At 38.2% G+C, this 13,527-nt stretch overlaps 1 protein-coding gene across 1 annotated transcript in view; it reads left to right on the forward strand.

The window, feature by feature from the left end:
• Window positions 1–13,527, forward strand: part of tbcd (tubulin folding cofactor D) — a 171,594-nt gene that overhangs the window by 41,148 nt on the left and 116,919 nt on the right. Inside the window, exons 9-12 of the mRNA XM_062970687.1 lie at window positions 2,832–2,877; window positions 4,620–4,752; window positions 11,358–11,509; window positions 13,335–13,395. Of these exons, the coding sequence (XP_062826757.1) occupies window positions 2,832–2,877; window positions 4,620–4,752; window positions 11,358–11,509; window positions 13,335–13,395 (392 nt within the window). The remainder of the gene's footprint in view (window positions 1–2,831; window positions 2,878–4,619; window positions 4,753–11,357; window positions 11,510–13,334; window positions 13,396–13,527) is intronic.

The raw sequence follows: 13,527 nt of genomic DNA on the forward strand, positions 1-13,527 counted from the left end.
CTCCTAACTATGTGGGATTTTTAACTTCCCTCAGCTATATGTCCCTCTCTGCTTCCAGCCCTGTTCACACACACACACACGTACTTATTTTTGTGTTATACTACCTGACACCTGATTTGATAATGGACATTATCTGGGCAATAGTTCTAAGTAAAATGTGGGGTGATTTCTTGTATATTTTCAAATCTATTTTAAAGTGTGTTTTATAAATACTGACTTCATGTAATTTCAGCTATGCAGGATTGTGTAAACATGTGCTAAGATCATACCTGTAGCTCACTCTAGATCAAAAAACATACTTCCATGTTGTTCTTGTTGTTGTTGTTGTTGTTTATTGTTTTATGTTACATGGCCAATGTATGTTGCACTGCAAATTACTACATCATCCATGTAGCCGGAGAAACAAATTACAACTACCATTAGCCTAAGATTTCATATAGCAGCCATGATTATTATTTTTGCATGTTGTGCATGATTAGTGGGTATAGTTAGAAATGTGTAGTTTGGACGGACATTAGCTGATGTCTCTTGTAGCCTCACAGTCAGGAGACGTAATGTTTAATGACGCTATTATAAGATAAGATAGAGGGCAACTGCAGAATAACTTAAATAATACTTTGTATCAATGTGGGTTCAGATCTTACCACTAAGTATGGAAGAAATAACATCAAAACATTAAGATCCTATTTTTTAAATTTTCCTTGATATTACAAACCATTGTGAAGAGTTTACTTCCAAGTTTTAAATTCACACTCCACTTATTCACTTCGTTAATGATAATAACAGATTTGGTGTTGTTCAGGATGCTTGATTGACTTTGCATCCTGATGACTAAATACATAAATCCTTTTGAAAAGTCCCACAAACTCCTAGGTCAAATTGGGGGAGGTATATAGAGGCTGTATTGCTCTGATGCTTTCCTTGGATCAAAGAGCTTTGTGTCAGTGCTGAGATCCATTGCATCCAATGAAATATATCACTAACGAAGTGAACGTGACTACATCTGCTTACTTCATTGTTTGGCAACTTAAGAATATTTTACATACAGATTTTAATCAGGTTCCTTTATTTAAAACAAACAGGAATAATAAGAAATATATGTCTAGACTTTCCACATTATGTTATTCTCTGGAGCATTTAATAGACTACATGGAATCTTTGTGAACAAATATTGTGTGTCACTTCTGCCATCTCATTCTTTAATTTGTTCTAATACATTTTTACTGAGAAGATTATTCAGTTCCACACAGCCCCTATATCCCAAAATATCAAGGTAGAAAATCCCACATTATCTGAGTGTGGACTCAGATAACCCAGCTCAAAGCAGATATTGTGGGATTTTCTGCCTTGATATTCTGGAATATAGGGCTGTGTGGAAGGGCCCCCAGTCTCTACCTCTATTTTCTGCCTAACAAGCAACCTGTGTGTTTTGCCTAAAGACAGAGATACATACATCCAGGTGGCAGCTGCCAGAGAGAGAGAGAGAGGGAGGGATGGATGAGGGAATAACTCATAACAGTGTTAGGTATCATCACTACATCTAATAGAGCCCAGTTTGAATATCTGCTACCTCCTTTCATATTGCATCTTAAGACTGTATCTGAATAATAAAGACTATCTGAAATTGAAAGCTTGGTCAGTATATTGTTGCCTGAATGAATAAATAAATAGCTTTATTTATTAGAGATTTCAGAACTGAAAATTGTAACACAGAAGGATCAAGACACCCAAGTTCAGAAAAAGTGAGCTAATCTATTTTAATATTTTGCTACAAACACAGTATATAGAGAAACAAGAAACTTGGGATTTATTTCAAAAGTGTTTGATATATTAATGCACCCTGGATTTGAAGAAAGCAGACAATGGGATATAATTAATAAAATAAATTCAGTAGCAAGCCTTAGGGGTATTTGTGTCATGAAGTTGTCCCTCATGGTCAACTAGATGGCTTAGAGACATATCAGGCCAAAAATATTTTTTTTGTTTTATTTTTAAATGAATCTCTCCAAGTTCACATGATGGGTCATGATGGGCCCCATCCTCTGGTAGTGGACCACTCTTTTTCTAGTATATACAAAGTAGAGAAAATCAAATTGTGTTTAAAACATATTTGGCAGTTGACTGATCCATATCAGGTTTCTTCTAGATTGCTGAGGAAGATGTAACATCTGTGACTTCAATTTTTGTTGGACTCTTAAATCTCAGCCTTAGGTAGAATTGTCCATGAAATGGAGACAATTGGGCAAAAAATGTACAAAAACGTATTTTCTTTTTCTTCCTTGCAAAATATGATGTGCTTTTTGGAGGCAAAAGATACTGCGACAAGACCTTTAAAGTGAAACAACCGTTCTGTCATTGCGCTTTGCTTATGAATCAGTTGAGGGCAGTGTGATTGGGATTTTGGCATGGCTGTGGAGTTTTGTTGCGTTTTAATATTTAATGGTCTTAATGACACAAAAGCTTTAATTGTTTTTAATTTTTATATTTGTATTTTAGTGCATTTATTTTTTAAAAAACATTGCATTGTTTTTTTATTAATTATTAGTCGCCTTGAGTCCCCAAAATTGGGAGAAAAATAAATAAAAGATAAAAAAATAGGTAAAATCAATAATATTATGAATCATAACATACATGTAACTGTATCTGCATCCAAGCTGAATCAATCTCTGTGTGAGTGCAATTGCTGCATTAACATTTATGTATAATTTCTGATGGACTTAAATTTGAAGGCATTGTAATCCTATAAACTCTACTGAACACTATTAATTGATGAAGATTACTTTGGACATGTTAAAATTTCAGTATTTCTTTAATCCTTCCCTCTTTTTCAGGCACAACTTTTTAAACATGGAAAAAGAGAAGACTGTTTACCATATGGTAAGATTCTTCAAAGTAATATCAACATCTTAAATAGTTGGTAGAACAATATAGCGAGTATGATTTGGCTTAAGTTAAATGTTGTGAATGCGCATTGGTTTCAGTGGGAGAGATTTTAATAATTTGCTGAGCTGTCCCATTGAAACCAGTGATTCTAAGAACACCTATGTCCAGAAGGAGATGTTTTGTTTTTTCCTCCCCAAATCTCTGTTGAGATGGAAGACTCTCTGGAACAGAATGAGATGCAGAGCAGAGCCCTGATGGGAAAGGGTGAACACCCAAAATTTGTTAGAGACACCTTGTGCTATCAGGTTCCTCCTTATTTGGGAGAAATGTATCATTCATCCTGTTGTGCCTCGTTAAGCTGTTCAAGATCTACAGTCCCCTGAAGCACTGTTTCCTGGGTTCAGATATTGAAGGAGGATAAGAAAGGGGGTCATCTCTTACAAGCTGACTGTTTCTTGTCTTGGGATCCAAGTCAGTTACAGTTGCTTCCTTTGGTTGAATTTTATCCAGCTTTTTATACTCTTAGTAGATTGGCCAAAATCGTTTTGTTTTTCTGTGCATACTGGCCCATCACACATGCGGACAAGTATATTTGTGGATTGTAGGGATGAACGGATCAGTCTGTTTCTGGGCTTATCTTTATAAATCCGTTCTAACCCTATGGATTTTTCACTCAAAGCAGGCAAGCATTTCTGAACATGAATAGAGGATTTTATACTTTTGTACTTTTTTTAAAAGTTGAGAAGTGCAGAATTCAAGGGGTGTCTATATTCATTATATGGGAGATGTGGAACTGCTCCGTTTATACTGGAATTTGCAAAGAATAAGTCCTTTAGCATCTGTAACGAAAGGGGCTGAAAGCCAGTAGTCATTTTCCAGTTACAAATGATATGAATTGACACCTGCAACTATGTACATCACAACATGTTATCTCTGTATAAAGAGATGACAACAGTACCCTAAGATAATTCTTGATATTAATATTTCCTTTCTCACCTTTGTGATGAAAACATTACAATTTCTTATTGCTGTTGAGCATTTTTGTATTTACACTTCAGTAATTTTTGAACCGTGTTGTGGAACTAAACAGAATAGTCTCCACATCATTTTTTAAGATCAGTGCATTTTTTCTATATTTGGAAAAACATTCTCAACAAATGGCACAACTATGCAGGATTACTGGTTCTTCTATTAATATCATAGCCTTAGGGACATTCTGACAGATACTTAAACATTGCTTCAGGTATCAAATATAATCAGTCTTTTTTCACTGTTTCTTTCATTCTTAATAAAATTGTCTACATCTCAAAAATGAATTTTTTAACCCCCCATTTTATTCTTGGACATTTCTAGAATTGACTTTCTTTGTAACAGCTGAGCAGATTATGTTAATCTAGAAGTGCTGAGATTTCTGGCTTAATGTGGTTTATATAGCTTGGTCACTCTGTTTGGCTTTTTCTCTCAGTGGAAATGGTTAAATAAATGAGGTGGCCCCTATCTGTGTCTTGTTCAGAGTTATTTTAAAATTAAGCCAGTTCTCTTGTTAAATTTGAGTCTTAATTCAGGATTTATGGTTTACTCATGACTACCTGGTCCTATTGATTTCAATTGGTTCATTGTAATCATGGCTAGACCCAACTGATTGTGTTATTAATCTCACACCTACCTTGCATTAAATATGGTAAGGAAAATACAAGTCTGTTATACATATTCATGGATATTTTTGTTTCTTGTAGCTTCTACTGTGCTTGAATGTCTTGATAAGTGCAAGCTGTCTGAAAGTAATCAAACACTTCTTCGCAAACTGGGAGTGAAACTCGTTCAGCGGCTTGGTCTGACATTTCTTAAGCCAAAGGTTGCAAAGTGGAGGTTTGTTCTTCTCAGATTCATGTTTTTGCTTGCCTTTTTCTCTTTTATTGAGCCAACCTGAACTACAAAATCTATAATTGCTAGAGGTAGATGAGTAATAGATCACCAACTATTCGCTGGGTGACAAGAATTTCTGGTTTAAATATATAAGTGTAGGAAACTTTGTAATCCAAGGATGTGAGAAGCGCCTTCTTTCTTGCACATTACTTTACATATTATGCATCACATTAGCTCCCTTATTAACTGTATTTTGTTAACTGCTTGAATGCTCCTTCTAAGGCTAGATTATAAAACTGAATCCGTAGATGCTATTGTTTAAAGGAAACATCACAGATATGTTCATACTTTGGGGCATGCTACAATATATATTTGAAGAATTATAAATGCAACATAAGATAATAGGGCTGCTCAATTTTACAGAATTTCTGACCTACATTTAAGGTATAATACGCACACGCGTATTTCCGAATCTCAAAAATGTTGATTTCTGTATTTTGTCTTTTCCCAGAAGGCAGGTTTGTATTAAAATCTTAATTATAGAGTCCTCTGCTATTTTTTTTCTATTTTATTTTTACTGACTATTTTATCCCTGCCTAGGTAGATATATGACACAGATTGACCATCTCTTATCTAGAATTCCAAAATCTGAAACATTCTTGAATCTGAAATTGGCTGAGAGAATGATAACTTTTGCTTTCTGATGGTTCAGTGTACACAAACTTTGTTTTATGCCCAAAACTATTAAAAATATGTTGCATAAAGATAGCTTATAAGATACGATTTTTCTGGTGGTGCCTCCTAGCCTTTGGAGCTCCTTACCAAGGAAGGCTAGAAATTAGTTCCTTCTTACTACCCTTCCATTGGTGGGTAAAGACAGGTTTTGGGAATTGGAGGATTTTAAGGATGATATGTTTTAAAGAGGGTTTTGCATTTATAGATTTGCTAATTTGTGGAATTGTTGCACCTTTTCCTGAGGCCTGAGGCTGCTACGTGCGACATATACCTGGTTAATAACTGGAGCGGCATACAGGGAGCGTACTACTCCTCTGTTACGCCAGCTCCGCTGGCTGCCGATTAGCTACCGAGCACAATTCAAGGTGCTGGCTTTAGCCTATAACGCTCTAAACGGTTCTGGCCCAGCTTACATGTCCGAACGTGTCTCCCGCTACGACCCACCTCGAAGCTTAAGATCATCAGATGAGGCCCTGCTCGCGGTCCTGTCAGCCTCACAGGTGCGGCTGGCGGGGACAAGAGACAGGGCCTTTTCAGTAGTGGCTCCCCGCCTATGGAACACCCTCCCCATTGAAGTCAGGCAGGCTCCCTCCCTCCTATCCTTCCGTAGGAAGGTTAAAACTTGGTTGTGGGGCCAGGCTTTCAAATAAGAATCAGCAGCATTAATTACTATTATGTATACTGGAACTCAATTGACAGACCCAGTCTTTTAAACTTGAGCACGCCTATCTGTATTTTGTAATGCGTTTTATGAATGTTTTATGTAAGTTAATTTTTTAAACTGATTTATAGTGTATTGTACAGTTTTTATATGTGTGTTTTATTGTAAGCCGCCCTGAGTCCCCTGTTGGGTGAGAAGGGCGGGATATAAATATTGTAATAAATAAATAAATAAATAAATAAATATACCTGGCAAGCGGCATCTTGACCTCAGATCTAAACTTTTCCCATTGGATTGAAAGTTTGGGTTGCCATTTATGAAAGAGACTGTTGTAACTCAGCCGCTGCAGCCTGTATTACAGCAGGAGTTGGAGTCTGATTCAGAGTCTGATTCGGATTTTGAGCCCATCCAGGACTTGGAGCAAAGCCCAATGTCTTGGCAGGTGGCCGAAGTAGTGGAGCCAGAGACTCCACTAATTGGCGAACATTCTGGTCCTCAGTCAAGGTTGGTTTTGCTACATGTTGTTGACGCAGGGAAGGGTGCTGCTTTTAATCGGAGAGAATCTATTGCGAAGGAAAGGAGTCAAAGGGAGTGTGTCAGAAGGAGTCGCCATTTGGCTCTGAGACGCACTAATGACTAACTTTCCCATGTGAAATTCTGTGCATCCCAACTTGTAGCCTTAAAAACTCTTTAAAGGTGCTTCTCTCCCTACCCTGGTTGCGGTGTCAACTTTGCTATTCTTGGAAGAAGAATCTGTGTTCCTGCCTCTTGCTCCTTGCCTTGCTCCCATGCCTGATTTCAGGATTTCCAGGCTGTGTTCGTGCTTCATGACTCTCGAGTATACCTCACCTTGTTAACCTCGAATCTGCGACCCCTTAGCAACTGCTTCCCTTGTGGATTACAGTGTCTTGTCCTTGTTCTTTGCAACTTCTGGCTGACCCAGTTTGAACAGTGTTATGGACTACTCCAACTTCTTGGCGGAACTATTGAGTTCCCTTTGTCGATTACAATATTGAAATACTTTACTGGACTTGTGTTGAACAGTCACAGATTTTATACTATGGATTAATTCCTCTATTGACTTTTTACGCTATTTGCTTGCATACATACATACATACATACATACATACATACATACATACATACTATAATAAACTGCTTGGCTTATGTTTCTGGCTCCAGTGTGGTTTTCAGGGTGCTCTCACTACCTTGAGGTGTAACAGAGACAGAAGTTGCTCTGCATTTCCCAGCAACTTTGGAAAAGGCAGAACAGCCAATGTTTTCCTGACAAACAGCATCCCAAACTTAGCTGCTCTGCATTCGCGACATTCTTTGTCACGGAAATCTTTGCTGCTCCAGGGATTTGGGGAGGCAATTGTCCCACCCCATAGTTATTCATGGATTTTCTACTTTCTGGGGGTTCCTGCATCCTTAACCCCTGTAGAATCATAGAATCATAGAATAGTAGAGTTGGAAGAGACCTCATGGGCCATCCAGTCCAACCCCCTGCCAAGAAGCAGGAAATCGCATTCAAAGCACCCCCGACAGATGGCCATCCAGCCTCTGCTTAAAAGCCTCCAAGGAAGGAGCCTCCACCACAGCCCGGGGGAGAGAGTTCCACTGTCGAACAGCCCTCACAGTGAGGAAGTTCTTCCTGATGATCAGGTGGAATCTCCTTTCCTGTAGTTTGAAGCCATTGTTCCATGTCCTAGTCTGCAGGGCAGCAGAAAACAAGCTTGCTCCCTCCTCCCTATGACTTCCCATCACATATTTGTACATGGCTATCATGTCTCCTCTCAGCCTTCTCTTCTGCAGACTAAACATGCCCAGCTCTTTAAGCCGCTCCTCATAGGGCTTGTTCTCCAGACCTTTAATCATTTTAGTCGCCCTCCTCTGGACGCTTTCCAGCTTTTCAACATCTCCCTTCAACTGCTGTGCCCAGAATTGGACGCAGTATTCCAGGTGTGGTCTGACCAAGGCAGAATAGAGGGGGAGCATGACTTCCCTGGATCTAGACGCTATACCCCTATTGATGCAGGCCAGAATCCCGTTGGCTTTTTTAGCTGCTGCATCACATTGTTGGCTCATGTTTAACTTGTTGTCCACGAGGACTCCAAGGTCTTTTTCGCACACACTGCTGTCAAGCCAGGCGTCCCCCATTCTGTATCTTTGATTTCCATTTTTTCTGCCGAAATGAAGTATCTTGCATTTGTCCCTGTTGAACTTCATTTTGTTAGTTTCGTTTTAATTCTGCTCCTGTCTTCTGGAGTGTTAGCTATCCCTCCCAGTTTTGTGTCGTCTGCAAACTTGATGATCGTGCCTTCTAACCCTTTGTCTAAGTCATTAATAAAGATGTTGAACTGTAATGTGGAAGACTGACCATATACTCTACATTGTTTACATATTGTTAATATTCTAATTTTCTTTTAGTGTTGAAAGATTTTGACTGTGTTGTAATAATTTCAATGTATAAATTGACTTTTGTCCCAATCTGTGAGAAAGGCAGAGTATATATATATATAGAGTATATGTATATACTCGAATACAAGGTGTTTGAAAAAGAACTCCCTAGTTTTAATGTAAACTGGCCTTTTCCTCCATGGAGCGGGCCGGAAGAGAGGAATGGTGACCGCGATGGCAGTGGAGCCCGCAAGCAAGGCTCCAGTGCTGCCGCCACTCCTCCTTGTCCTGCAAAGCTGGCTGGACATGGAGGAATTAAAAAGGGAGGACAGGTGTTGGCACCAGAGCCTCTAGGAGAGGAAGAAGAGGAAGAGGATAATTATTTAATACAGCTGTTTATTTTAATTTATTTTTGTTTGAAATTTTTATGGTTTTGTTTATATAGGCATTGAATGGCCTGTTGCTATGTTAGAAGCTGTCCTGAGTCCCCATGGGGAAATAGTGCAGAGTACAAATAAATTTATTATTATTATTATTATTATTATTATTATTATTATTATTATTATTATTAAGTTATTGTTGATACCATATTTTTGTTGACCCTCCTTTTCTACTTACTGAGCTAGTTTACAGATTTTCTTTGAAATATGGTAAATATTCAGAAACATTTAACCTACTGATGCCTCAGTTAATGTAATGTTATTGATATCTATTTTATTTTTCAAATTGACCAGTAGCTGCTGCATTTCCTACCCTTGGCTTATACTCGAGTCAATAAGTTTTCCCAGTTTTTTGTGGTAAAATTAAGTGCCTCAGCTTATATTCGGGTTGACTTATACTCAAGTATATATGGTTAATAAAATTAATCACAATTATAATAAAGATAGTAAATATAAATTGTAAATGTATTTTGGGAGATACTTTGGCAGTTTCCAAAGCAGTGTGCGGAGATGTAAAATTTCTAGCAATCATTCTGTGGGACATGCCATAGCTCCTTAGCATGAGCAAGAGATGCTTTAAATATATTCTAGCTTTTAGAAGTACTTATCTATATAAATAAAAATGTAATGTCCATCAGTGAGGGACCTCATATCTCCCAAACTACTCTCCCAAATGCTATGAAATTTGAACACAACATAGCATCCGAGCTGTCATGTGTTTTAAGCCTACTCTCACAAACCTGACACACCTGAGAAAGGTAAAATCATACCCCAAAACAACAGCCAATCAGTCTCCTCCTCCGTTACAGATGGCCCCTTAGCAATGGCCAAGCACTCTCTTCCCTTAGCCGTTGTAATAGACGGCTCCTTCCCTTAGCAACACCGCAAGCAATGGCCAAGCAGTCTTGAACCTTTAGCAACCGGTGTGGGCAGGGCCGCAAAGGAAGGCTAGGCCTGCCTCCTCACTACTCATGAGGAGTTACGCGAGGCCGAGGCTCTGAGGACTAGCCACGGAAAGGGTGTCAGGAGCGACTTCAGAAACTGCAAGCTGCTTCTGGTATGTGAGCAAGGATGTTATCCAGGGGACACTTGGATGTTTTATCATCCTGTGGGACGCTTCTCTATATATCTGTGGAAGGTCCAGGGTGAGAGAAAGAACCCCTTTCTGCTATAGGCAAGTATTAATGTTCCAATTGATTAGCATCACATAGCTTTGCTGCTTCAAACCCTGGCTACTTCCTGCCTGGGGGAATCCTTTTGGGCAAAGGGCCGGTCCACAATCCTTCAGACAGTTGAGGTGCCGATTTATCATTTGAAAAAAATATGAACAAATTCCTATGCACTCTGCACATGTCTTGTTTGTAGTGGGGGGAAAACAATGAAAGAACAATACAATATTTAAAAATAAAAACAATTTCAACCAACATAAACCTATCAGGATTTCAGTGGAAAGTGTGGGCCTGCTTCTGGCCAATGAGATAGTCAAGTTAATTAGAATTGTTGTTGTGTGCCTTCAAGTCATTTTTAGACTAAGTCTAAAACTGAAGGCGGGGGGGGGGGGTGTGGCAGGTAAATGACCTTGGAGGGCCGCATCCGGCCCCCAGGCCTTAGTTTGGGGACCCTTGCTTTTGGGAAATGTTAGCTGGCCCTGATTGTTTCATGTCTGGTATTCCACTGTTTTCTGAGTGGTGTTCTTTATTTACTGCAAGAATTGTTGCAAACTGGCCAACTTGATTAGCATTGAATAGCCTTGCTGCTTCAAACCCTGGCTACTTCCTGCCTGAGGGAATCCTTTGTTGGGATGTGTTAGCTGGCCCTGATTGTTTCATGTCTGGTATTCCACTGTTTTCTGAGTGCTGCAAGAAATATAGTAATTGGCATACTAGATCAGCATTGAATAGCCTTGCTGCTTCTGGTGTGAGAGAACTGGCTGTTGTTCAGTCCCCCACATGTTTTACCATCCTATGGGACACTTCTCTTTATATGTGTGTGGAAGGTCCAGGGTGGGAGAAAGAACTCTTTCCTGAGTTTTTTTCATTGAACCAGACTGGGCCACAGCAACGTATGGATGGGTGCATCTAGTCCTGTAATAAAGACAGTGAGTACCGTTACATAGGATAATATTATATTATGACTGTAATTTTGTGTTAGCAGACCTTTGAATACTGTGCTTATTTGTAAATATATGTAATGTTTGACATTAAAACACTTTTAAGTGATACAACAGTAAGCAAACGGCAAATTGCCTTAAAGTATTAGACTGCTTATTTTAAGAAATATAAAGGAAATAAAATCAGCCTGAATTATACTTATGGAATATAGTTTTAGAAAACATTAATGTTTCAGATTATGCTAAACATATTGTTTTCTAGGTATCAGCGGGGTTTCCGATCTTTAGCTGCAAACCTGCAGATTTCTGGCGATGGCCCTATTACACAGAAAACAGATAATACAGGTGCTGTTAAAGAAGAGGAAGAAGAGGAAGAGGAATATGATATTCCAGGAGAGGTTGAAAACGTTGTAGGTATGTCTGATGCAAAGACAAAGCAATATAATTTCTTATTCCACAGCCATTGAGAGTATAGTTTTTGCATGTGCATCTACTTCTTCCCTATTTAGCCTGGGAAGCAAGAACACATGATTTCAGTCATGATCTATTTATCATTTTATAAAATATTAAACTATGGTTCTGTTAGATACTTTTGAAACATGCCTCCCTCTCCTTCCTTCTTCACCCAGGATGAATAATAGAATGCATATTTTTTTCTCTGAAAAGTAGAAATCTAAGTTTCTCTCTCTCTCTCTCTCTCTCTCTCTCTCTCTCTCTCTCTCTCTCTCTCTCTCTCTCTCACACACACACACACACACACACACACACACACACACTCACACACACATTTGAAAATCCTTATATTAACATAATAGTAATGTCTAAATCGGAGCTGAGCTTTCTACACTGAAGGAAAAATGCCAGTCAAACTTTAAGCCTCACAGGCAATGTGTAACTTGAAAAATTAATTATGTGGATTGATCATGCAGTTAACAGTAATATCATTTTTGACTATCTCATTACAAGACCAATATAATATTTTCCCCATAGACCAGTATAGATGAAGATGATTTGCTGCTGTAGTTCCATATCTTTTAGGGTACGTGTGGGGCAACAGTTTTAAAACTATTCTACGATGTTTATGTAGCTAGCTACAGCTATTCTGGGTGTAGCTGTACCAGCAAAAAATTTATATATCAAATTTATATATAAAAAATTAAAAATAGGTTTAAGATTAGAAGTCTATAGTCCTTAAACCAGTTCTTCCAGAGTCATCCTATGAACATCCAGGGGCTAAAGTGGTTGAGATGCTTTTAAGGCTATAATTGTCTTTTCATGCTTCATAGCTTCTAGCACTGGATCACCTCAGAGCACTTTGCTTTTTTAAAAAAAATGCTGTTAACCTACTGTTTATGGTTAAGAAGGACCTGTGGCCTGATAACATTCTGCAAATACATGTATAAATGTATTGTGATGTTTAAAAGCAATCAAACAATGCCGCCTCAAATTACGTGGACTCTGTAGTAGTATGCACAGATGCAGGTCGATTTGAAATTAAGTATCATAGAAAGATATTTCACATATATTCAATTAATACAAGTTACAGTACATTACTTTGGTGAAATGGAGATAACTGATCCACCACTTAATGTTAAATGTCGAGCATGTTCTTTGTTGATTATTGTGGTCTTTGTTGATTATTTCAACCCATAAGGTTTAGGTAGCTGAGACACAGATAGAACAAGCCTTTTAGCTACTGTGAATTATACAGTATGAGTGAGGAACAGACCACTGCCCATGACTGAGTCAACAATGTGCTTTTGGGGGGAAAAAACCTTCTTGTTTTCAATGTTGGGAATTGTTGAATTCTACTTTCAAATCATTTATCCAAAATGCAAGTCTGGCAAGTCTGAGCAATGGGTGTCTTTTGTTATGCAGAAGATGTTTTTGCCTGTTTGGTTTTGACATCAGTCTGAATTCTGTTGCAAATGGTGTCTTAACTTCTTGCACTGTTCTGATTGTACATTTTGTCTCCATTCTTTTGAAAAGACAGTGTTCACACTCAATTGTATTTTCTCCAATTAAATCAAGATAGATGACCCCACTATTCTGCCTCATATTTTTCCATTAAGGTGTGGACAGAGTTTATCTCTTGAATTAGCTAGAATTAGTGAAGAGCCAAAAGAAACTGGCTACATTTTCCTATTGGAAGTGATCTAATATTGATCTCAAGTCTAAAGGAGATGTGCTAGATGTTCTCTAACTTTGTTTTTTTTTTAAAAAAAAATAAAAATTACAGAGCAATTGCTGATTGGATTGAAAGACAAGGACACAATTGTAAGATGGTCTGCTGCAAAAGGGTAGGTGTTCCCAAATCTGTTTGTAAATATTATAAATGTAAAATACAGCTATCTAAGTAGAGCTTGAAGTCATTAAGTTGAATGATTAAGTCAGGTTAATATATGAAACTCAGCATCAACTCTGTCTCTACC

Source organism: Anolis carolinensis, chromosome 2 (genome assembly GCF_035594765.1).
Source record: "Anolis carolinensis isolate JA03-04 chromosome 2, rAnoCar3.1.pri, whole genome shotgun sequence".
In the NCBI taxonomy this organism is placed as follows: Eukaryota; Metazoa; Chordata; class Lepidosauria; order Squamata; family Dactyloidae; genus Anolis; species Anolis carolinensis.